The following is a 22,072-nucleotide window of genomic DNA, read 5'->3' on the forward strand; positions in this document are numbered from 1 at the left end:
CAGAACTTCATCAAGTCCTCCTTCAAGTCTCCTGTGAAATCCACGCTAGGATTTGTTTTCACAGTTGAAGATGAAGATAGCAAGGCTCAGTGCAATTTGGGATTCTACCTAGAGTCAAACAGCTGGGATGCAAGCAAGTCCCTGAATCTGGGCTCTGGCCTGAACTGCTTCATGGCCATGCCGCCAGTCTTCACTCCTATTCTCCTCTATTTCCTCTTTCCCATCTGGGCTCATTCCCAGCTCCCCGGATGAGTTTAAACTACTGTTTTCTAACTCATCATGTGGTCTTGATGACAGTGTAGCCACAGTTTGATCCTAGAGATTGTGGACTGAGCAAGCTGAAGGGCTGCCCCTCAGAATCTTCTCTAAGGCATTTTTCCTGCCCTCTTCCATAAGAATTTTGGAGCCTATTGTGCTATCTCAGGAAGACAGACTTAAGCCAAAAAATATATGACAATCTAACTGATACATGGTGTCTACATATGATATATGGACTACTTGCTATATCAGACACTGTGGAGAGTCAGAAAAGGGAGTTCCAGACCCTGGGACCTTGGTGTGAGTTTCTCATTGACCCCTGAGCAAAATCTAAACTCCAGGGAAGAAGCAAAGGCAGCATCTTGAACTCTCTGAGTAATCATTATTACTATTTTTGGGTTCCTTATGCCTTGCATGTAACTATTCTTTACAAATACTTAAAAACTGGGAAGAAAATGAAGACAGCAATGCAAAATAGAGCTAGACTTGTCTGAAACTAACAAAGGGTTAACAGTTACTGCTTTCATTTTGAAATCTTCTACCTAGCAACTGATGACGCTGCATATTTTCCCCTGTTCTTATTGGTAGAGGGTCCTATGCGTTACTCATTGCTAAATGAGAAGACTGGAGTATAAGTTCTCAAAAGGATTAACAGGAACTCGTCAGTGTTTTGGAAAGAGAAGCACTTTGGTGAGGGCTGATGGTGCTCTTGTTACCTCTCATCACTGTATTGATGGTGAAGTTCACCCATGCTCGTGAGTATCCCAAGTGCTCTTTGCCTGTAATTCCAAAGCTGAGACGGCCTAAGAATGGCAGCTTTGCTTTCTAAAACTCATGGAAACATGAAGCAGTCAGGGACAGAAGTGCGTGTATATCACACACAGAACCTGAAGTAGCTACAGGCCAGTTGAATTGTTTTCTGGTGTATTATTTGCAAGATTTTGATGAAAGAGGTGGAAGCCACTCTGGAAAGAGCCTTCTGGTAACTTCCTCACTTTCCCTCAGAGCACGGCCTCCTTTCTTTTTTTGCTCATATCCTTTCTCCCCCCTTTATTTTTTACTTTTGTTTCACAGCTTTTCTAACTTAGTGAGTCTCAGGAGATTGTAGTCAGAGTTTCAGGGCACTGAACAGTGGAGCAGATCCACTGTTCACATTTATCGTTGTGTTTCTCCCTTACCGCAAGCCCTGTGTAACAAAAGATCCCAGAAAGATGAAACCGTGGCTCCGGCTTTGTTTCTTGGGTATAAGAAATGTTAATGGAGTAGAAGGAAAAGTATTTTTTATTGTTTAGCGGGCTCGTGTCAGTAGGGAAGCAGAAGCCTTCTGTTTCTTCATATACACGAGAAAGCTTTTGGGGGAGCAGGAAGCATCAGCCTACTCTGTGCTGCACAACTGTTATGGTCAGGGCACTGGCACTGGGGCCGGGCACCACTGTGACCAATGAACATGGCAGGGAGGAGCTCCTTGAAGCCATGTGAGCATCATTTCTACAGATATTGTTTGGTGCCCTACTATGTGCCAGGTACTTTAGGGATATGACAAAGTTTCTATGCAAAACTAACCCAGGAAGGGGCTGGGGATTTAGCTCAGTGGCAAAAGCGCCTGCCTGGCAAGCGCAAGGTCGTGAGTTTGGTTCCCGGTACCGGAGAAAAACCAAAAAACAAAAAAGCCCATGTTTTAGGGGCTGGGGATTTAGCTCAGCGGCAAAAGCGCCTGCCTGGCAAGCGCAAGGTCGCGAGTTCGGTTCCCGGTACCGGAGAAAAACAAAAAAGCCCATGTTTTAGGGGCTGGAGATTTAGCTCAGCGGCAAAAGCGCCTGCCTGGCAAGCGCAAGGTCGTGAGTTCGGTTCCCGGTACCGGAGAAAAACCAAAAAAAAAAAAAAAAACTAACCCAGGAAGTCTCACCACTAATTCAGAAATGGGAAAGAATGGGGATGAGGTAAGAGGCAGAAGATGAAGAGAGGAAGGAGGGAGGTAAGGAGGATAGTTCTAGAAGTTAAGAAGTTCACGTATTACCTGCATAAAATCCACAAATTACTCTCCAATATATGAGACAATATTCCTTAAACATATTATCCCATGTGATGATCTCAGTAACGCTTTTGGTAGGCTAACATCCCCTTTTAAAGATAAGCCCTCAATTTTCCTCTAGGCATAGAGAGATTGACTTTGTTCACATAGTGAGCGGTCTTCTGACCATAGGTCCAGGGCTTTTCTGCAATACTATGGTACCTCTGCATGTGAACACTTGGAATTTTGACAACTGGTGGAATGAACAACAAAAGAAGTAAGCTATAAAGCACAGAGGAGGATGTCACTTAGTGCTGGTTATTCTCCTTTTGCTTGCTTACACTCCGTCTTTCTCTGTGCTCTTTCGTGTCCCAGAGGTTGATTGCTACAGACTATATACCACCTGGTCTCCCTTGTGGTCTGATTTATGTGTGTGCTCACCTAGTGGGAGACACTGAAGGAAGGGAGAATGAACAGGAGGAAAAAGAGATTGAGATATATCTTTCTTGCTCCTTCCCATTTCTGTAATATCTCTGGTGTAGATGTGTCACTCCATAATACAGTTTAGCCTGAGAACCCTTTCTTTATGGTCCTAGGACTCTGGGGCCTCAGTAACCCTATTTGGTGGGGTTATCTCTTCAGCCCTAGAAGTGACGATGGCTTTCTGTGGTTTCTAGTTTTTGGGTGCCCATCCTCATTTTTTGCAAGGAGTCCCTTCACTATGGTCACTCTCCTCATATCTGCATCTGGAGTGAAGGCTGTTTCCTGCCAAGACCCTCACTGAGCATTCCTGAGGTTTGAAGGAATTGGCAGGGAAGGGATATGGTGCTCTGAGGGAAGATTTGGTCTATTTGATATTTGTGCCTAGTGTTAGCCCTGAACAGGTTTTAACGCTTTTATGTCAGTGATAGATTGTCACACAGGGAGGAGATTCCAGAGTAGAGCATTTGATGTCATAACTCCAAGAAGGATCAAAATGACTTCACCTGCTCTTTTTAAATTTTTTTTATTTTTTGGTACTGGGAATTGAATTCAGGACCTTGTGCTTGCCAGGCAGGCGCTTATGCCACTGAGCTATGTCCCTGGCCCTAAAATAACGTCAGTATCACCTCCACTGTGTGGCTATTATCTATTTCAAAGCCTGCAGGTGACCACTCCTTCCTTTTTGCTCTCACCGCTCCTGTTCACAGTTCTCTAGTTTTCTATTTCCAAAACCTTTCCTGGGAGGCTCCTCTTAAAGGCAGGGAGAGGTAGTCTCACTTTTCTCTTATTTCCCTGGCCATACCTAGTGTCTAAGAGGCACTTGATAAGTGCTTTCTGAGTGACTTTATCCTCAAAAGTAATGTCCCCAAAAACTAAAGTTATCTGACTGTGAGTCATAGACAGTGTGGGCAGCAGTAATGACTGCAAATTCAAAAGCGTAGTTTACTGTAGTTGGAGAACTGGTATTAAAAGAAGAGTTTCATGCTTTTACAAATCATCTTCATTTTGGCCTGTATGTAACTGTAAACTGATGATGTGATCAGGCTGGGGGCATGTGTGAGATTTTGTTTGCGTAGCCATATATGGCTTGTGTGTTTCATCTTCCCATCACCAAGGTTAGTCTCTTGATATTGGTCATAATGTTATGGATGTATAATATACTATATCAATCTACTTCATGAATGGTGGAGTACTTCAGAGACAAGGACTGGTGATAGATAACCTCCTAAACCCACTGGGCTAGTTTGGACAGCAGATTGCAGATTATCTGCTTAGAAATGACCTTGAGTTCAATTAGTTAACATGATAAAATAGGGGCATTTGCTACTGACTTTTTAGACTTTAATCTGTCAAGGTATGTACCACAGAAATTGCTCCAAGATATTTCACTCCCCTAAGGTCCTCTTCTTCTTGGTTGACATTGAGGCTATCTAAATCTGAGAAATTAAGCTAATTTGTAGATTTTCTTTTAACTAGTCAGAATATCTGTCTATTTTTACTTGAGCTGGATCCTCTCACCCCAGAGGATCGCCAAGCATCAGGGGTAAGGGGGCCCAGATTAAAGATCAAACACATAATAACTCTTTAAGCACCTTCATTTTATGAAGCCTAAATTGAGACAAATGACAAAGGACATTTTTTCTGACATCTGTATTTATATTTATTAGGGAAAACCTTTCAGGAGCATACATATTAAATCACATTTTGTTACAAGTTCAATGCATCATTTAGTAAGAGTGAGAGTCATAAAAATGAGATTCTTCTGGGAAATATGAGATGTATAGTCATCATTATGCCCTGAAATTACAAACAAAAAAGCCACCAGAGCTCAATCATTCTTCAATACTTTACAGGGCCCTTACTGGTCCTTCAACATGTGGTGCATGTACTCTCCTCAGGAACTTGGGCTTGATGTGCTGTCTGCTATTTTCTCCCATGGTTTACTCCTTCACTCTATTCATATCTCTGCTCAAATGTCACCTTTCCTGATCCTCAGAAGGTCTTTCTTGGTCCTTCTATCTAAAAGATGAACTTTCTTCACACTATCTCCTGCTTCTGTGTATTTTCTTCTATGGCATTTATCACCAGCTGACCTCATACTATATACAGTTGTTTATTGCCAACATCCCTTCTAGAAATTAGTTTAGAGAGATGGGATTTTATTCATCCATTTCTGTGCCCTAACATCTAGAACTGTTCTTATCGGAATTTCAGAAAAGAATAAAATCTGTATGAAATGAGATACTGGGGGGCTGGGGATTTAGCTCAGTGGCAAAGTGCCTGCCTGGCAAGCGCAAGGTCGTGAGTTCGGTTCCCAGTACTGGAAAAAAAAAAAAAAGAGATACTGGGAACTTTCCAGGGTAGAGCTTTAAAAGAGTAGCCAACAGGTCAAGCTATCACATTTAGCAATTGTATTTTCCCAACAAATTCTTGTCATTATACAAGTCATTAGGAGAGGAACTAACCGTTTCTGCTACATGTAGAACCATTCACATCGCTGCATGATTTGAGAAGGAAGGGTCCAAAGTTCACCTTAACTAAAAATACTGTCATCCACCCTGCTACCCCAGTGCCTGAAATCCCCAAAAGCAGTTCCCAGGAATTGCAATCATTTTGACCTCATGAAGGCATTGGACTATGGGGGCGGGGGCAACAAATGAAGTGTACTTTGTTGACCTGATTATTCAGTCAGGACCCAGTGCCACCTACCTAGAGGAAGGTCTGGATTCTGGACCCCAGGCCTTAGGAAATCAGAGACATCGAGTCATCCTTGGCAGAAGAGGGCAAGAGACAGCAATGATGGTCCAGGGGCTAGAACAGTTAACAGCTTGGGTGGAGGAAGCACCTGTCCTTTAAAGAGTGGGGTGGCCTAAGGTAGAGGGGCTTCCCATCTGAGAGATCAGATTGTGATTTCTGGCTCCTCTACTTATGGATTCTAAGGATGATCTTGGGCAGTTTACTGAATCTCTGTACCTATTTTCCATCTGTGGAATGGGAATTATATAAGACCTACCTCAAAAAGCTGTTGTGAGGAGTAAATGAAACCTGTGTACAGTGGTACCTAACAAAGGTACTTGCTCAATAATTAAATTCAGTTCTAAGGGTATGATTAAGATGCCCCTGCTCCTTATGACTCACTGGAGCTCAGCTGATCTGCCGTCTTCTCCTTGGGGCATTTTCCAATGGATCACGTCATAGGAGAGCAGGGTCTCTTTCCTCTGAGCTGCTAGGGCCCTCATCAGTACTGCTTTTGTGCCCCTTGCTGCTCTGTGTCACTACATTGCATTTGTTTATGCTATGTGCTTTAGCTCTTCCCCAACTACCGTAAATTCCTGGAGGAAAGAACTGGTATCTATTCTTTTTGGCCTGATATTGCCACACAATTCTTTCTACATGGTAAATATTCTACATGGTAAATAAATTTCTCTGAATGAATGGCTGTTAATACATATTTATTTTATTGTCCAGTTACTTCCATAGTCTTTCATAAAAATGGTCTAACTAGTGAATTTACAGGCTAAACGGACATAATGTAGAACTATGAAGTCACTAGTACAGGTGGTGAGAAAGCTATGTTGTGTTGGTTAGCTGTTCCAGAAATCTCTGTCAGAAGCTAATGAGGCAGGGCAGCAATCACCCTTGGAAAAGCAGCTTGGCTGGCCCAGACAGAAGACCAAATTGTAAACCATAGGTCTCAAGTGACCAACTGAGCTGATACTGATGATCTGTTCATGGAAAAGGAGAGAAATCTGATTTCATAATTATTGGAACAAGAAGAAAGAATCAGAAGATTAAATTGATTGGTATGAAATTGCCATTTTTATAGATCAACATTGGCTTTTTCCAATCTTAAGATTTATACTAGGAATTTGAACATCTGGACAACACATCCTGGTTTAGAATACCATGAAGTCCAACACACTATTCAGGAGGGGGCGTCTTGGCCTTTCTCCCATCTTTTCTGTTCTGTTTTTGACCTCACATCTGTCAACCAATATTCCATCATTTTGGAAGTAACATTTTGGAAGCCCAGCTAAGAAGTGAGCACCAGAAGCACCAGATGGGTAACTAGTCCCATGGGAAGGAAGAGGAGAGGGCTGTAATATCCTGGAGCAGAGCCATGTGGACTATGTAAAGGGTGGATAGATTGAGCAGCCTTTGAAGTTAAGGCTGGCTGGTGCAGCACAATTGCCCCAAAGCCAGGAATTGTACTGAGAGGGGGGGGGGGGGGATAAGGTCAGTAGATCGTATTTCTTTCTTTTAAAATTTTACATAATGCCAATTTCTATGGAGTTATATTTTTATAAGAGTTTTTTATGGAGTTATATTTTTATAAGAAAGTAATGCTAGCCGGGCGTGGTGGCACATGCCTGTAATTCCAGCACTTGGGAGGCTGAGGCAGGAGGATCGTTGCAAGTTTGAGACCATCCTGAGCTACAAAGTGAGCTCAAGATCAGCCTGAACTACATAAAGAGACCCTGTCTCAAAAAGACAAAAAAAAAAAAAGAAAGAAAAGAAAGAAAGAAAAGAAAAAGAAAGTAATGCTATAGTTTGAATCTTTTTTAAAAAATTTATTTATTATTAGTTTTTTTATGTGTGGTGCTGGGGACCAAACCCAGGGCTTTGTACATGCAAGGTAAGAGCTCTACCACTGAGCCACATCTCCAACCCCTATAGTTTGAATCTTGAATGTCCCCAAAATGCCCGTGTGTTAAAGATTTGGTTTCCAGGATGGTGCAGGTGGGAGATGGTAGAACTTTTAAGAGCCAGGGCCCTTTGGGAGGTATTCAGGCCACTGGGGAATGCCCTTGAAGGGGATTGTGGGGCCCTAGTCTCTTCCCTTCTTTTTTTTTTTCTCTCTGTCTGTGGCTCTTGATGTTAGTGTGTTTCCTCTATGACATTCTTCTGCCCCAAGGTTCTATCTCCTCACAGGAATAGGGCAATCAACCATGGACTGGGACCTCCAAAACTGTCGGCCAAAATAAACATTTTTCTCTGTGTAAGTTAATTATCTCAGGTATTTTGTTATAGTGATGGAAAGCTGACTAGTACAGTAAAATTACATGAATTATAAATATTGTGTTTCTTAGTGAGACCTAGAATAAATCCTGGAAGTGAGGACTTATGGAAGTAATGTCCCAAGGTGTTAATACTTCCTTGTCTGCATCTACCAGGAATGTAGACTCCAGATATCGTAACAGGAATCCCAGATTCCCAGTGGACATTCTACACCAATCCAACTTAGCCTGGTAACAGCACCTCTTCCCTTCCTTCTTCTGTCTCCTCTTCCCATTCTGTACTTGAAATCTGCTTTCTGTGAAGGGTTTTCCTATAAATAAATATGGAGGTGATTCCTAGTTCGTTCTTTCTCCCTGTCTCAGCTCCAGCCACAGGCCTTCTTGCTGCTTTTGAAGTAGGCCAGGTGTGCTCTTTCCTCAGGGTGTTTGCATGCTCCCTGCTGCCTAACTGTTGTCCTCAGACACCTGCCTTCCTCATTCTCTTAGCCACCTTCTCAGAAGTCACCTTTATGGGCTACTTCCCTTCATAAGCCCTCTTGTCTAAAATTGTGTCATGTATTCTCTCTGAAGCTTTATTTTTTTCTCCAAAGCACATAAATAAGAATAAGAATAATAAACAATAATAAAATATTTCACTTATTTTGTAATGTATTTCACTTATTTTGTAATCCCCTCCCCCACTAGAATATGGGCTCCATGGTAGCTGACACTTTTTATCTGTTTTGTTTGGTGTGTGCTCAAGACTCTAAAAGAATTACTGCTTCACATGACATCCTCACTTCTCTTTTAAGTGTTCACACAAATTTTTTTTTTTTTTTTTTTTTTCCCTCCGATACCGGGAACCGAACTCACGACCTTGCGCTTGCCAGGCAGGCGCTTTTGCCGCTGAGCTAAATCCCCAGCCCCCACACAAATATTAAGAAAGTGTGAGAACTAATATTTATGACTTGTTCTTCCCTTTGCTTCCATCTTTGAACAGTTGCATCTCCAGAGTAGCCATAAAATCTTTCCAGATTTGGAGAAATAAAACTGTTTTGAAAATCGATCAAGGCTCAAGCATATTGGCCTTTTTCAAATCCCATATTGGATATAAATTAGATTTCAGCTCTGCTTCTTATGCCCCAGCCTTCCCTTGAGAGAAAAATATTTTTTAAACTCTTAAGTTTCAGGTGAGATAGACTCATATGCATTTTAGCATATTTCATGATTTCAAAGCAGAGAAATAAATTGCTTCACCAACAATTTGATTTGCCAAGTATTTACCAATTTCCAACCATGTGCCAAACTCCCCATAGTATCTCTTGTGGGAAGTGCAAAGGAAAATAGCTAAGTACCAGTTCTTAAGTGCCATAAAATGGAGAAGTAGGTAGAGATTAAGTACAGATAAACTGTATAGAAGGCAATGTTCTGCCTCAGTCTCTGGCTGTTGTTTTCATGAAAGCCAACACTTTTGTGAAGAGAGAGTCTTGTGGCAGCCTCAGAGACTTTGGCTGTGTTGCCTTTCAACCTCAACCCTCTCCCTCGGGAAGAGACTGGGAAAGTAAAAAGGTCAAAGCAATACAGAAGGACATAGGGGATCTAGTGATGCTAAGACCTCGGGGAGACCAGTCTCATCTCACTCAGCTCTGCTGTTGACATGCAGAATAAAACCTGCAAGAAGGGAGCCTGTGAGGCTGGGCACTCTCCCTAAATCCTGCTACACTGCCTGCCCAGCTTGAGAAGCAGGGAAGAAAAGGTGCTTAGGCCTGGTTCCATCTCAGGGGATCCCGTTTCTCCTGGTAATTAAGGTAAGAAAAGGTACTCAGGATTGGGGGTTACTGGTTGGTCTTTCATAGAGAGTGTGTCAGCTTTCTATCATTATGACATATACCTGAGATAATCAACTGATAAAGAGATTATTTGGCTTACAGTTTTGGAGGTTTTATTCCATCACTGGTTGGCCCAGCAGTTTTAGGACCTGTAGTAAGGCAGCACTTCATGGAGTGGGTACATAGTGGAGCTGCTTACCTCATGGCCAGGAAGCAAAGAGACAGGAAAAAAAGAGGACCCAAAGGCCTCAATATCCTTTTCCAAGGCACTCCCTGAGTGACCATAGATCTTCCATTATGCTCCACCTCCTCAAGGTTCTACCATATCCCAATAGTGCCACATTGAGGGCCAAGCCTTTAACACATGGACATTTGGGTTGCATTTAAGATCCAAACTATGGTGGACAAAGCCAGGGATATAGCTCAGTGGCACAGTACCCGCGCTGAAAGCCAGAAGTCCTGAGTTCAGTTCCTGGTTCCCCCCTGCAAAAAAACCAAAAAAAACTATGGTAGACAATTTTGGAGGAAACAAATACATAGACAGGCTTGCTTGCAGAGAAACTAGCCCAACTATTTAGTGAGCTACATTTTTTAAGTTTGATGTTTTTCTCAACTATATAAGTGAAGAGGAGGGAGGGAATTTCATTAAGTGGTATTTAGTCTGGGAATAGGAGCCTAACACCAGGTTTTGCTCAGTGACAAGGACCATGGCAGAAGATCCAAATTCTAGCAGAGCTCTCAAAGGGGATGACAACATTGAGTTAGCAATCTGTAAAGACTTTGGGGAAATGGAGTCTAGTGTAGCCCTGTGAAAGAGGTGAGAGTAGCTCCTAGATGTGTTCCCATACTCTAGAGAGCCTCACACTGGTCCTGTACTATCTATCGCTTTCTCTAAAACAAGGAGTCCAGAAGGCCAAGGAGAGGGGATCACCCCATGCGGTGCCCGTCCATTGTAGAACATACCCCATGTACCTGGGGACCTGGAGCTCCCTGGTAGATGACTCAGAGCTTTGTAGGTTTGCACAAGCCTCTGATTTAGGCCCATCCTCTGAAGGGCGGCATGTCTGTTTGTGAGCCCTTTCTGGGCCTGAGAGGTAGCCAAGAGGCTGTTTTTGTGAATGGAGCTTGAATGAGGAGAAGGTCATTTAAATATGAACTCAAGGCCTTGGCCAGGTGAATGAAACTAGAAATGGGAAGAGAAGGAGGTGGGTCCTAGGTTGAGGGCCAGGGCCTGGACCAAAAAGGCCAGATTTCTGTGTCACTATATCTAGGTCTGGTTCTTCACAAAGTCTAGACTTTGAACTTTGAATTTTACTGTCAAGGTCATATGAATGACTCTTCCTAAAGAATCAGAAGACAGACTATATTTAGCCTCTTATTTTTTTTCAAATTAGATTTTTAGTTGTTTTCTTGTTTTTTTTTTTTTTTTTTTTTTTTTTTTTTTTGCTTAATTTATTCCTTTTAGATATTTGGATCTCTGGTATATGGGCTTCCAACTGTCCTCTTGACTAGGCCATGCAGTTATCAGGGGTGGTTCTAGGAGTGTCTTTGAAGAGGGGCACTGATGACCAGGAAGGATTTAGATGGGGCAGATTCAAAGGAGGTAATGAGAAAGGCTCGAGACAGACATTTTCAGATGACAGCAGGCAGATCTGTGTGCCTTCTGTCTACCAGCTCTTTGGCATGGCATGACATGGAGGGCCTTGGCCTTCTCAGCCTGGGCTCTGCTTACGTCCCAGGCATCATGTCTCCCAGTCCCCTTGCGATGCTGTGTACAGTCGTTCTGGGCCATCTGGTTCACACAGTACACCCTGCTCTCTCAGACCTGCCACTTGCACCCCAGGTTTCCTTGCCCCTGCTGCCCTCCTCTCCTGGGTCCCTTCTAGTCCATTTGCCTGCTTACTTCCTAGCCAGGGCCAAGATCTCCCCTAAAACATCACTTCCCTGCAGAGTCTTCCCCGAGGGCACCCACTTGCTCAGACGCCATAGTGACACCCATCTGGCTACTCTGAAACCACCTTGTCTCTTTCCACCAGATACTGAGTTTCTTGCATAAGCTGAGAGTTGAGTGGGAACATCAGAGAGCAGCACATTTGTTTCATTTCAGTTGACTTTTAACCCTTAATCATGATCACACTCCTAATGGGATTGGCTAATGGGGTTGGTTTGATACGAAAGGGAAAGCTTTTTAAAAAATTTTTCTCCAATGCCTGAGTTTTTATGGGTGCTCTTGGTCTACCCAACTCTGTGTGTGTGAGTGTGAGTGTGTGTGTGTGTGTGTGTGTGTGTGTGTGTGTGTTTCGGCCCACATGTATTGCACAGGAGTGGAATGGGGTCCTCATTTGTTCACCGGAGGCTTGGCTGGTAAAAGAAGCTAATTAGACTATCAGGGTTTTCAATTCTAGATTCCTTAGGGTTTCCTCAGGCACAGTCCCCTACTGGGAACCCCAGCGGGTAACCTTGGGCTCTTCCCCCAAAACCAGAGCAGCATACTATTCTGTGCTTACACGCTGAGGTTTCCTGTCAACTTTCATCCTAAGATTCTAAACCTGAACAAAAAATCTAGAGCTCTAAAGCCCTTCTGACATCCCAATTCCTGGAGTTCTTTAATTCTATAAGAGGAAATGGCAGTGGGGCCTGGAGTCATGGGTGTGGAAGACACTGGTGCGGGGATTCAGTGGAATGGAGTCTATGCCTTTGGGTCATCTGTGACTCTCAATAACTTCTGTCCTTGCTTCCTGCCCAGGGACTCACTCTCTGACATATTTTCGCCTGGGCCTTTCGGATCCTAGCCATGGTGTCCCTGAATTTATCTCAGTCGGGTATGTGGACTCACACCCTATCACCACATATGACAGTGTCACCCGACGGAAGGAGCCTCGGGCTACGTGGATGGCAGAAAACCTGGCACCTGATCACTGGGAGAGGTACACTCAGCTGCTGAGGGGCTGGGAACAGACGTTCAAGATGGAGCTGAGGCACCTGCAGAGGCACTACAATCACTCAGGTGTGGCTTCCCTGCAGAGGAGTGCTCCCTTGGGGGCTCTTCCCAGCACAGGCTTCCCGCTGCCTGTGGTGAATGTGAACAGTTGCTCACTTCCACTCTCTGTGGCTTTGGCAAAGCCTGGAAAATCTGGTTGATGGACTTTGGTGCTTACCATCTGCCTTATGCATCTTTCTAACTGTCCTTCTCTTCCCCAGAGGCCCTCTGTCTTTTACCTCATGTACCTATCCTGTTGCCATCCAGCCTTCTCACACGCGTCTTCTCTTTTCTCATTCTAAATTTGTCTAGTTCAGACTAGACTCAGGTCTCATTCCCTGATGGCCAGTGATTCCCTGATGGCTCAGTGGTTTGCTAGCTTATGCATAATGACTTACTACCTTAACTTCCCCAGTGATATTTCTGCTTCCTGGATATCTCTTTCCACGCATTCATTAGGGCTACAAAGTTTATCAGTTAATCATTCCCAAGATAACTCCCCAAGACAGGAATTATCATGTTCCTATGGCACATGGTAGGTACTCCACAAATATCTGTTGATAGGCTTATATAACAGGAACTTCCTGGAGACATACGGAGGGAGGGGTGGTATCTCTACGGCAGAGGATGTTTCTAGCCAAGCCCCAGTCACCTCACCTGAGAGCTGCCTCTGTCCCTGGGTCCACCCCCTCATGGCTCATGTGTGTTTTCCAGGGTTTCACACTTACCAGAGAATGATCGGCTGTGAGTTGCTGGAAGATGGAAGTACCACAGGATTTCTTCAATATGCATATGATGGACAGGACTTCATCATCTTTAATAAAGACACTCTCTCCTGGATAGCTGTAGATAATGTGGCTCACATCACCAAGCGGGCATGGGAGGCCAATCAACATGAGTTACAGTATCAAAAGAACTGGCTAGAAAAAGAATGCATTGCCTGGCTAAAGAGATTCCTAGAATATGGAAACGATACTCTACAAAGAACAGGTAAAGAGAAGAAAGAACACTTTGTTCACACATCCCCAGAACAATTGGTTTTATATGTCACTTTCATTTATGTAGGTGATAGTCACCCCACGCTGAACTCTGTCTTCAGCTGGACTATTATGATACGTGACCCTTGTGAGAACTTTCTTTGGTTAGTTTTTTTTTTAACACTATCTTTGTGTGTGTGTGTGTTCATGTACAGGCTTTTTGTGGTACTGGAGGTTAAACACAGGGCCTCTGCACTGAGTTACGTCTCCAGTCTGTTTTTATTTTTTATTTTGAGTTAGGGTCTCCCTACGTTGCAAAGCTATCCGGGCTGAACTGGAATGTATGATCCTCCTGTCTCAGCCTCTCAGAGTACTGGGATTACAGGCATGGCCCACCATGCCCTACTCAACACCATCTTGACAAGATTTAGCAATTCTATTTGCTTTGAGAGAATGGAATACCACCTAAGAGCACCTCCTTGTGAGGGGAGGATCTGGGGAGACAAATCCCTCCATCTCCTGATAGTGGTAAATTGGAAAATACTTTCAGAGGTCAGATAATTCTTACAAAGTGTTTAGGAACCCCCATATATGTAAAACTCTGGTTTATTAAGAAGACAACAGAGGGCCTTTGCTTTACTTGAGGATTAATGCCACAATTCCTTTATTAAAGAGCTACTCTTCTACTTTAAAGATATGGTTCTATTGGTCAATTTCTGGTTAATGCAGAATTTTGCATGTATGATCTAATTATGGTAAATGAATTACATCTGTACCTTTCTACAGGAAACTCCTCCACACAATGTGCCTTTTCCCACGGGAAAACTGTCCAGGGGAGGGACTTTCCAGAGCTGTGGCAGGCCCAGAGGGGAGGTGTCTGAGCCGAAGTAACAAACACACACTATCTGTTTAAAAGCACAGGCTCTGGAAGCAGATGACTAGAGTTTGATTTTGACCCTCTGCCCCCATAACTGAATAACTATCTTAACATTGATGATTTCAGGAATCACAAATCTATTCAAACTGGCTCACACACAAAGAGGGAATCCATTTTAAGGCAGGAATCCGGGCAGCATGGAGACCTGAGGAATCAAAACCAAGATTTAAATGGCTTTCTACATGACGTGGAGTTGTTGTCCCGCACAAAGCTCATATCCTTGGCTTGACTGTTTTGAAAGAATGGGCTGCTGTCTCCCAGCATTAGTTGCCTAAGTAAATAAGTTACAGGAGGATTCTGACTGACCAGAGTTGGGTCACATGCTGCTTCTTAGACTAATCACCGTAAGCATCAGGATAAGCTTCTAAGGTTGGCCGTGGGTAACAAAGTCCAGGCAAGGACTAAATGGCATACTCCAAATGGTTTCACTCAGGAGATTACAATAAGGGTTCTTCTGCAAAGGTATAATGAGGATTAAGGAAACCAGTAAGGGATGGTGAAGTGTCTGGAGACTTGGAACAGTGGGAAGCCATGCCCTCCAGTAATGCAAAGAGTAGGGGAGAAGGGAATGTTCCTAGCAGAACCCAGTAAGAGCTGGAACATTGGAAGAAGACCCAGGTAGAACTGTGATTTTGGAAGAGAATGACCACTGTCCATGAGCTACATGGTGGCACTGGTAGCTAAAATCCCATCTCTCCTCCAGCTTTCTGATCTTTGGCTAAGGATGCTCACCCTAATGGCCGAACCCATCTGGAAGCTAGAGGCCACGGAGCCCTGGAAGAGCAAGCTGAAGAGTCCAGGTTTCTGTACTCAGAACACAGGAAGGTACAGAAGGTCAGGGACTAGCAAAAAGTCTCAACAACAGCACACAGTTTGGGGAGGGGATACTAAGATTGGCACTTCTTAACAGAAGAACACTCAGGTATGGTGGCACACACTTGTAATCCCAGCACTCATGAGGCTTAGGCAGGAGGATTGCTGCAAGTTCAAGGCCAGCCTGGGCTACATTGTGATTTGAAGGCCAATCTGGACTATATAAGGAGACCCTGTCTCAAAAACATACTACCCCGGCATGTTGGGGGTGGGATATTTTCCAAAATATGTTGTTTAGCAGGATAAAGGGTTCCTGTTATCAGAAAAAGTGGAGCAAATAGGTACTAGGCCAACTAAGCAATGATATTAAGTGAAATAAATACTGTAATAATGCTTACCTCAGGGAAATTGATATAAAATAATGTACACTTTGTAAACTAGTAGGCTCTGGTCATACAAATTAAGATTTAAGGGTTAATCCTAATCCTGTAGGAGGTTTTATTAGTACATGTTTTCAGTACACAATGATGACATTCATTGTGGGGAGCTGGTGCTTGTGTATAACACATCTTAATTCTTATTACTTCCCCTCCCCCTCCCCCAAGGGTTGATTTCTTACAGGCACTGTCAAAAAGCAGTCTGTCTTGGTGCCGTTTATACTTTATTTTAATATTAGAGAGCCTTTTTTTTTTTTCTTCTACTAAATTTCATGCCTCAGGAAAAAGGGCATTGCTGATGGGAACGCTTTTCCTGTACCAGGAGTGGCATTTAATGAGGTGGGGGTGAGGAGATGAATCTTAGAGAAGTGCAAGACACAGTTTTTCCAGGTAGTATGGTTGGTCTCTGTATGGCTCTCTGTCCCAGTTTCAGCCAGAGATGTGAAGGATGGCGCCATATGGAAAATTAACCGTCGTCACGAGGAAGCAAAATCACAAAGAGACAATTCCTTGTCACTGCTGGAGTCCTCCTATATATCAGTTTCTGTGGCTCCTCTGAGGGTAGATGATCTATTACATATGTTTGTATCTGATGACAATCATCAAAGTGCCATCCTGAGTACAGATGACAATTCAGAACCAAAGCTGAGCTGAGATGTCTGTATTATTTATTAGCCCTGAACACAGAATTGAGATCAAAGCATGCTGAGTTGTAACCTCCAATCTCCTGGGTTACTTACCAGGAATATTCACACACTTTTGTGACTCAGTCTTCCTTGACACGTAAATGTATTTCAAATAGTAAATAATCTCAACACACTTCCTAAACATTCAGTGCTATAGACCTCCCTTACAGAACAGTATGACTTCATTACCTAGCACACTGCCCTAGTGAAAAGTACATAATAAATGCTTGTTGTTGGTGAACCTGGGTTCTGGGCACTCTTAGCATTAAATAGTTCTTACAGTGAGGAAAAAGTACTTGGGAAACTCACTTGCAAAGTTTTAATAGTGTATGCTCAGTACTCAAAACATTTAACCCTAGCTTTTTCTTCCTAGAACCTCCACTTCTCAGAACAAATCGCAAAGAAACTTTTCCAGGGATTACAACTCTTTTCTGCAGAGCTCATGGCTTTTACCCACCAGAAATCTCCATGATGTGGATGAAAAATGGGGAAGAAATTGTCCAAGAAGCAGATTATGGAGACGTCCTTCCCAGCGGGGATGGAACCTATCAGACATGGGTGTCTGTTGAGCTGGATCCTCAGAGCAATGACATTTACTCCTGTCATGTGGAGCACTGTGGCGTCCAGATGGTTATTCAGGACTCCCAGGGTAAGGACAAGGGTCATCACTGTCTGGGGTCTGAGACTCAGGAAAGAGGCTGGGCAGGAAGCTATGCTGCCAGAGAGGAAGGTGGGTCACTGCAGCACCCGGTGAGCTGTAGAATAGGTCTCTCAAATCAGTAGTTTTCACAATGCTTGGTCCCCCAGGGCTCCTTTATACTCACACAAATTATTGAGGACCCCAGAGACCTTTTTGTTTTGTGGGTTTCTTTTGTTTTTTGGTTTTTTTTGCGACAAAGTCTTGCTGTGTAGTTCAGACTGGCCTTGAACTCATGGCAATTATCCTGCCTCAGCCTCCTGAGTGCTGGGATTACAGGTGTATACCACCACACCCAGCTGTTTTATCCATTATATCTACTGCTCTTATATATATTACAAACTTGAAATTTTGCAAAATTAAAAGAAAATATGAGCAGATATTCCATTAGGTATCAGATGGATGAGTGACAACTGACAATAAAAAGAAAATATTGTTGGTTTTCCACTAATCACAGTGACAGAAGTCTCAGTGTTACCATAGAAGGGAAAGGGGACTTGTGGATTTTCCTCATTTGCTTACTTTCAGAATCGAAAGTCATTCTTCTGGTGACAAAAGCTGTCCCTGCAGCCATGGCGCTCAGCATCATCCTGGCTGGAGTTGGCATTTGGGCCTGGAGAACACGGCCTGGAGGTAAGAGGGTGTGCGAAAGGATCGCTGCGGCTGCTCTCCGTGCTGCGGCTCCTGTCTGTGCTATGGCTTCTCAGAGTTTTGTTTTCTGCCTCTGGCTCTCTGAGATTCCTTTACAAGTGGGTCGACCCTCATACCGGGAATCACAGAAGGACCCGGAATAACTCTCCCACCCTGTAAGGAGCACACACTACAGAGAATACTTGCAAGGAGAGTAGTCTGTTTTCTTAGGTAGAAGATACTGTGACCTTGAGCTGTTTTTTTCTTAACCATATCCTTATTATCAATCATTACTGACTTCTGAGGAAATGTTGCCTTTTGTTTCAAGAGTACAGGTAGTTTTCCCATTTTGACAACCATTTCTCTATCCCAGTCATATGAAGGTCTTTTACCTTCTAAATTCGTTTTTCAAAATAAGAGTAGATGCCTTTGGAAAATGGGACTTGGATTAAGGCAAAGAGGAAGGAGAAACAGGAGTTATATAGTCTCTTGATATTGTGGGGAAAATTCATTCATTAAATATGTATTAAATACTTAATTGTGTTCCAAGCATTGCACTGGTTGCTGGGAGATAGCAATGAGAAAGTAGGACATGATCCCGGTTGTCACAGAGCTGATCGTGTAGTCTTGTAAGATCATTGACTAACTCTGACTTTACTAGTTGTTCAAGTTGATCACAGCAAATGTTGATCAGACAGGGATCATGACTTGGAACTTAGGGGGCCAGGAGCTGAGCTTTGCTTTATAGCCACAGACCTGAACCCAATTCACAAGATACGGTGCAAAAACATATTCCTAGATCCTCATAAAACCAATCCCTTTAATGGGAAATCAACTCAGAGAGTTAGTGGGTCATTAAAGTTTCCTTTGTAAGTGCAGCAGTAAGTTCAATCCAGTAAATGTTAGCTACTGAAGAAAAAATATTTTATGCTTCAATACGTCTCTCCTGAAAGATATAAACTGAGTTCCTGCTCTTGTTTTGTGGAGTTTGTGAATTTGAGTTAGAATTTGTCAAACACTGAGAGAATCTTGACAAAGCAAGCTAAAACTGCAAATGCCTGCTCCTCGGATTTTGCTAAATATTCTATACTTTATTTTTGAGCAGTGTGGATATATACACGTATCTGATTAAAAATCTCTTTTCTTTCAGAAAAAAATGGAGTTACCTACCATCCTACACCAGATCAATGATTATAATTCTTCCCAGGAACCATGGTGTGTTTATTGATCAGCTTTCCCATTGCTGGAACAAAAGAAAGGAGAGGTTTATTTTGGCTGGCAGTTTCAGTCCGTGATTGGCAGACTCCAGGGCAGAAACAGCATAGCAAAAGGCCTGGCACAGGAAAGATGTTCAACTCATGGCATCTGGAAAGCAGAGAGCAAGGGGCCAGGTACCAGATATGGTCCCCATGGTCACACCCTCATGACCTATTCTGACATAACAAGAAGTGTGCTTCGTTAATCTCCTAGGCATCTCTCAATCCAAGCAAGATTAACTATCACACATAGTTTCCTCTGTCCATCATGCACTTAAGGCCAGTGAGTGAAGCTCCTGACCACATCCACAACATGCTTGCGTGTTGTAGGACTGAGCATATATGGCAGAAATATAGACACCATTAAATTTTCTTTGTTATTTGGACCATCAACTTCAGGCTTTTTTGATGGACTCCTTTATCATATTTGGCTTTAAATACAGCTTGTTTTGTGACACAAAGATTCCCTACCTCCAATTTCTCAATGATAATTTATGAGTAGATTAGAGAATCTCAGCCTGTTGTCTTCTTGGACACTGAGTGAAGAATATCTTCACACATCATACAATGGCCTTTCTCATTCATCTCTTTGACAATGTTTATTATGCAAGAGCTTTGAATATCATGGGTATTATGACTATGATTCTATGGGTAGGGTTAGATCACCCATGAGAACAGCCAGCAAGTTTCTACAACAGCCTGTGAATGGCTTGATCATTTTACACATATTCTGTCCTGGGAGAAAGCAAAAGTGGCCCATTCATCATGGCAACGCTGTCCAGGAGCTTGGAATATTGGAAGTATGCCTCACAGGTATCAGACATACTGTGACCTCCAGTGAAACTACAGAGACCTAGACTGGCCTGTAATATTTAAACATAAATATGATAATATACACCAGGTATGGTGATACATGCTTGTAATCCTAGGATTCTGAGAGGCTGAGGCAAGAGGATCACAAATACAAATGAGGCTGTGCCTGAAAAAGAGGTCTGGGGGTGTGGATCAGGGTGAAGACCCTGTGTTCATTCCCTAGTACCTCCCCCCAAACAAGATAGTGTTTATGTCTCAGAAGAAGGTTAAAGTGTGTGTGTGTGTGTGTGTGTGTGTGTGTGTGTGTGTGTTTGGGGACGGAACTCAGGGCCTCAGGCATGCTACGCAAACCCTCTACCATGGAGCTATAACCCCCATTAGAAAGTTCAATTCTAATTTCTGTCTTTCCTATACTGTCTTTTTGTAGGTAGGCACAACTTACCCTCGTACATATGTTTTCTAACACATATACACTGGGAATAGATAAAAATCCCACTCAAGAGCTGGGGATTTAGCTCAGTGACACAGTGCCTGCCTGGCAAGCACAAGATTGTAAGTTCAATTCCTGGTACCAGAAAAAAAACCGAAAAAAATCCCATTTGAGAATTAACATCCCATCACCCCTCCTTATTCTCCCCAACCCCTAAAAGTCCTCACCTCCTATCTTGCTGTTTGTAGCTACGCATCCTAGAGTTGTCAGTCACACATTCATCTATCCTATTTCTCTGACAGCACACGTCAGCCTTGACACTTACTTTAGTGCCCCCAATTTTGACAACTGGCTTTGAATGTGTGACTTTCGCTCGACCCCTGCTCTCCCTTGACTTCAACTGTGATTTTAATCATCATAGGCACAGAACAAAGCCCTGTCAGTGTGCAAGCCTCTAAGAACTCACCTGCCAGGCTCACTCCTTGTTCCACCATCCCCAGCTAATTCTGTGGACTCAGCCACACTGTACACCTCTCTTTTCCCGTGCTTATTGGGTTGCATAGGAACATAATTGTGTCTGGTCTGATTTTAGGGTTATGCTATTTTTTAAACTGTGTGGCCCTGTGAAGAAAATATATGCAGTTTATTTGAGGAATGGTTTCTTATGACAATCAGGATAGAATGTGCCCCATCTCATCTGATCTCAGAAGCTAAGCAGGGTCGGGCCTAGTTAGTACTTGAATAGGAGACAATCAGAATAGTTGGGATGCAGATATTTTTGAATGGGTACTTAAAATGATACAGGTGATATGGCTATGTAGATGTCTTGATCCCCCAACTACATGGTACTCTCTTCAAAAGGCATGGTGGCCAAAAGTCTCTTTGAGGTCCCAGAGCCTTGTCCAATTCCCAAATGCATAAAGAGGATGAGGCAAAAACAATAGATGAGGTGTGGTAGAGGAATATGGTGAATGTTAGTTTTTTAAAAAATTTATTACTGTAAAAGATACATTGTCATCACCACCCTCAAAATATTCCCTCTTGGTTTGAATATACTTATCCCATCTTTCTTGCCACTTTGAGAAGTCCCTCTTTTGTCAGTACCTTTAGTTGTGCTATCATGACTGCCTTGATGTCCTGAATAGATTTTAAATGTTTACCCTAACTAGAGGTGGTGGCTGAGGCAGGAGGATTACTCTGAGTTTGAGGCCAGCCTGGGCTACAAAGTGAATTTAAGACCAGCCTGAGCTACAATGCAAGACCCTGCCTCAAAAAAAAGTTTACCTTTTATGGTCATTTTGATTTGGGGGAAGAGCCAGAAGTTACATGGTGCCCAATCCAGTTAATAAGGTAGATAAGGATGTTTCATGTTTTGTTTAAAAAAAATCGCTGTAACTTTTATCAATGATGGATAGTAAAAAAATGGTGAATCTTTAAATTAAAAAATTTTTATAGCAAAAGACACACTGTCATTACTACCCCTCAAAATATTCAGACTGCTTCAGACACAATTATCCCATCATTCTTGGCAATGTGTCTTTTACTGTAAGAACTATTTTTAAAAATTTAAGCATTAATTGTATTTTTTCAATCACCCCTCCTATGTGCTTGCAGCACTTCTGTTTCTCCCTGGAGGATTTGGTAATATAAAAAGTTATATAGCAGTGATTTTTGAAAATACCTAAAATTTAAGGCTGGGGCTATCACTCAGTGGTAGACTACTTTGGCTGACATATCTAATGCCCTGAGTTTGACCACCAGCAGTGCAAAACAAATAACCTAGAGTTTTGAACCTTCATTTTATTGTAGGTGGTTCAAAATTATAGTATTTCTTAATA

The 22,072-nt window shown here is 42.8% G+C and overlaps 1 protein-coding gene across 1 annotated transcript; it reads left to right on the forward strand.

Annotated features, from left to right (window-relative positions):
- The first annotated feature begins 862 nt into the window (after positions 1-862).
- Positions 863-19,384, forward strand: LOC102013688 (major histocompatibility complex class I-related gene protein). The gene is made up of 6 exons (XM_005374992.1): positions 863-1,013; positions 12,325-12,585; positions 13,273-13,548; positions 16,782-17,057; positions 17,634-17,738; positions 18,886-19,384. The coding sequence occupies exons 1-6, from the start codon at positions 959-961 to the stop codon at positions 18,924-18,926; spliced, it is 1,014 nt and encodes a 337-aa protein (XP_005375049.1). The 5' UTR covers positions 863-958; the 3' UTR covers positions 18,927-19,384.
- The last annotated feature ends 2,688 nt before the right edge of the window (positions 19,385-22,072 follow it).

Source organism: Chinchilla lanigera, unplaced genomic scaffold (assembly GCF_000276665.1).
Source record: "Chinchilla lanigera isolate Chin_1 unplaced genomic scaffold, ChiLan1.0 scaffold00005, whole genome shotgun sequence".
Taxonomy (NCBI): Eukaryota; Metazoa; Chordata; class Mammalia; order Rodentia; family Chinchillidae; genus Chinchilla; species Chinchilla lanigera.

Coding starts and splice junctions, on each gene's coding strand:
- LOC102013688 (XM_005374992.1), top strand. CDS start 959: ATGGTGCTCTTGTTACCTCTCATCACTGTATTGATGGTGAAGTTCACC. Junction 17,058..17,633: donor GGTTATTCAGGACTCCCAGG/GTAAGGACAAGG, acceptor GCTTACTTTCAG/AATCGAAAGTCATTCTTCTG. Junction 17,739..18,885: donor CTGGAGAACACGGCCTGGAG/GTAAGAGGGTGT, acceptor CTTTTCTTTCAG/AAAAAAATGGAGTTACCTAC.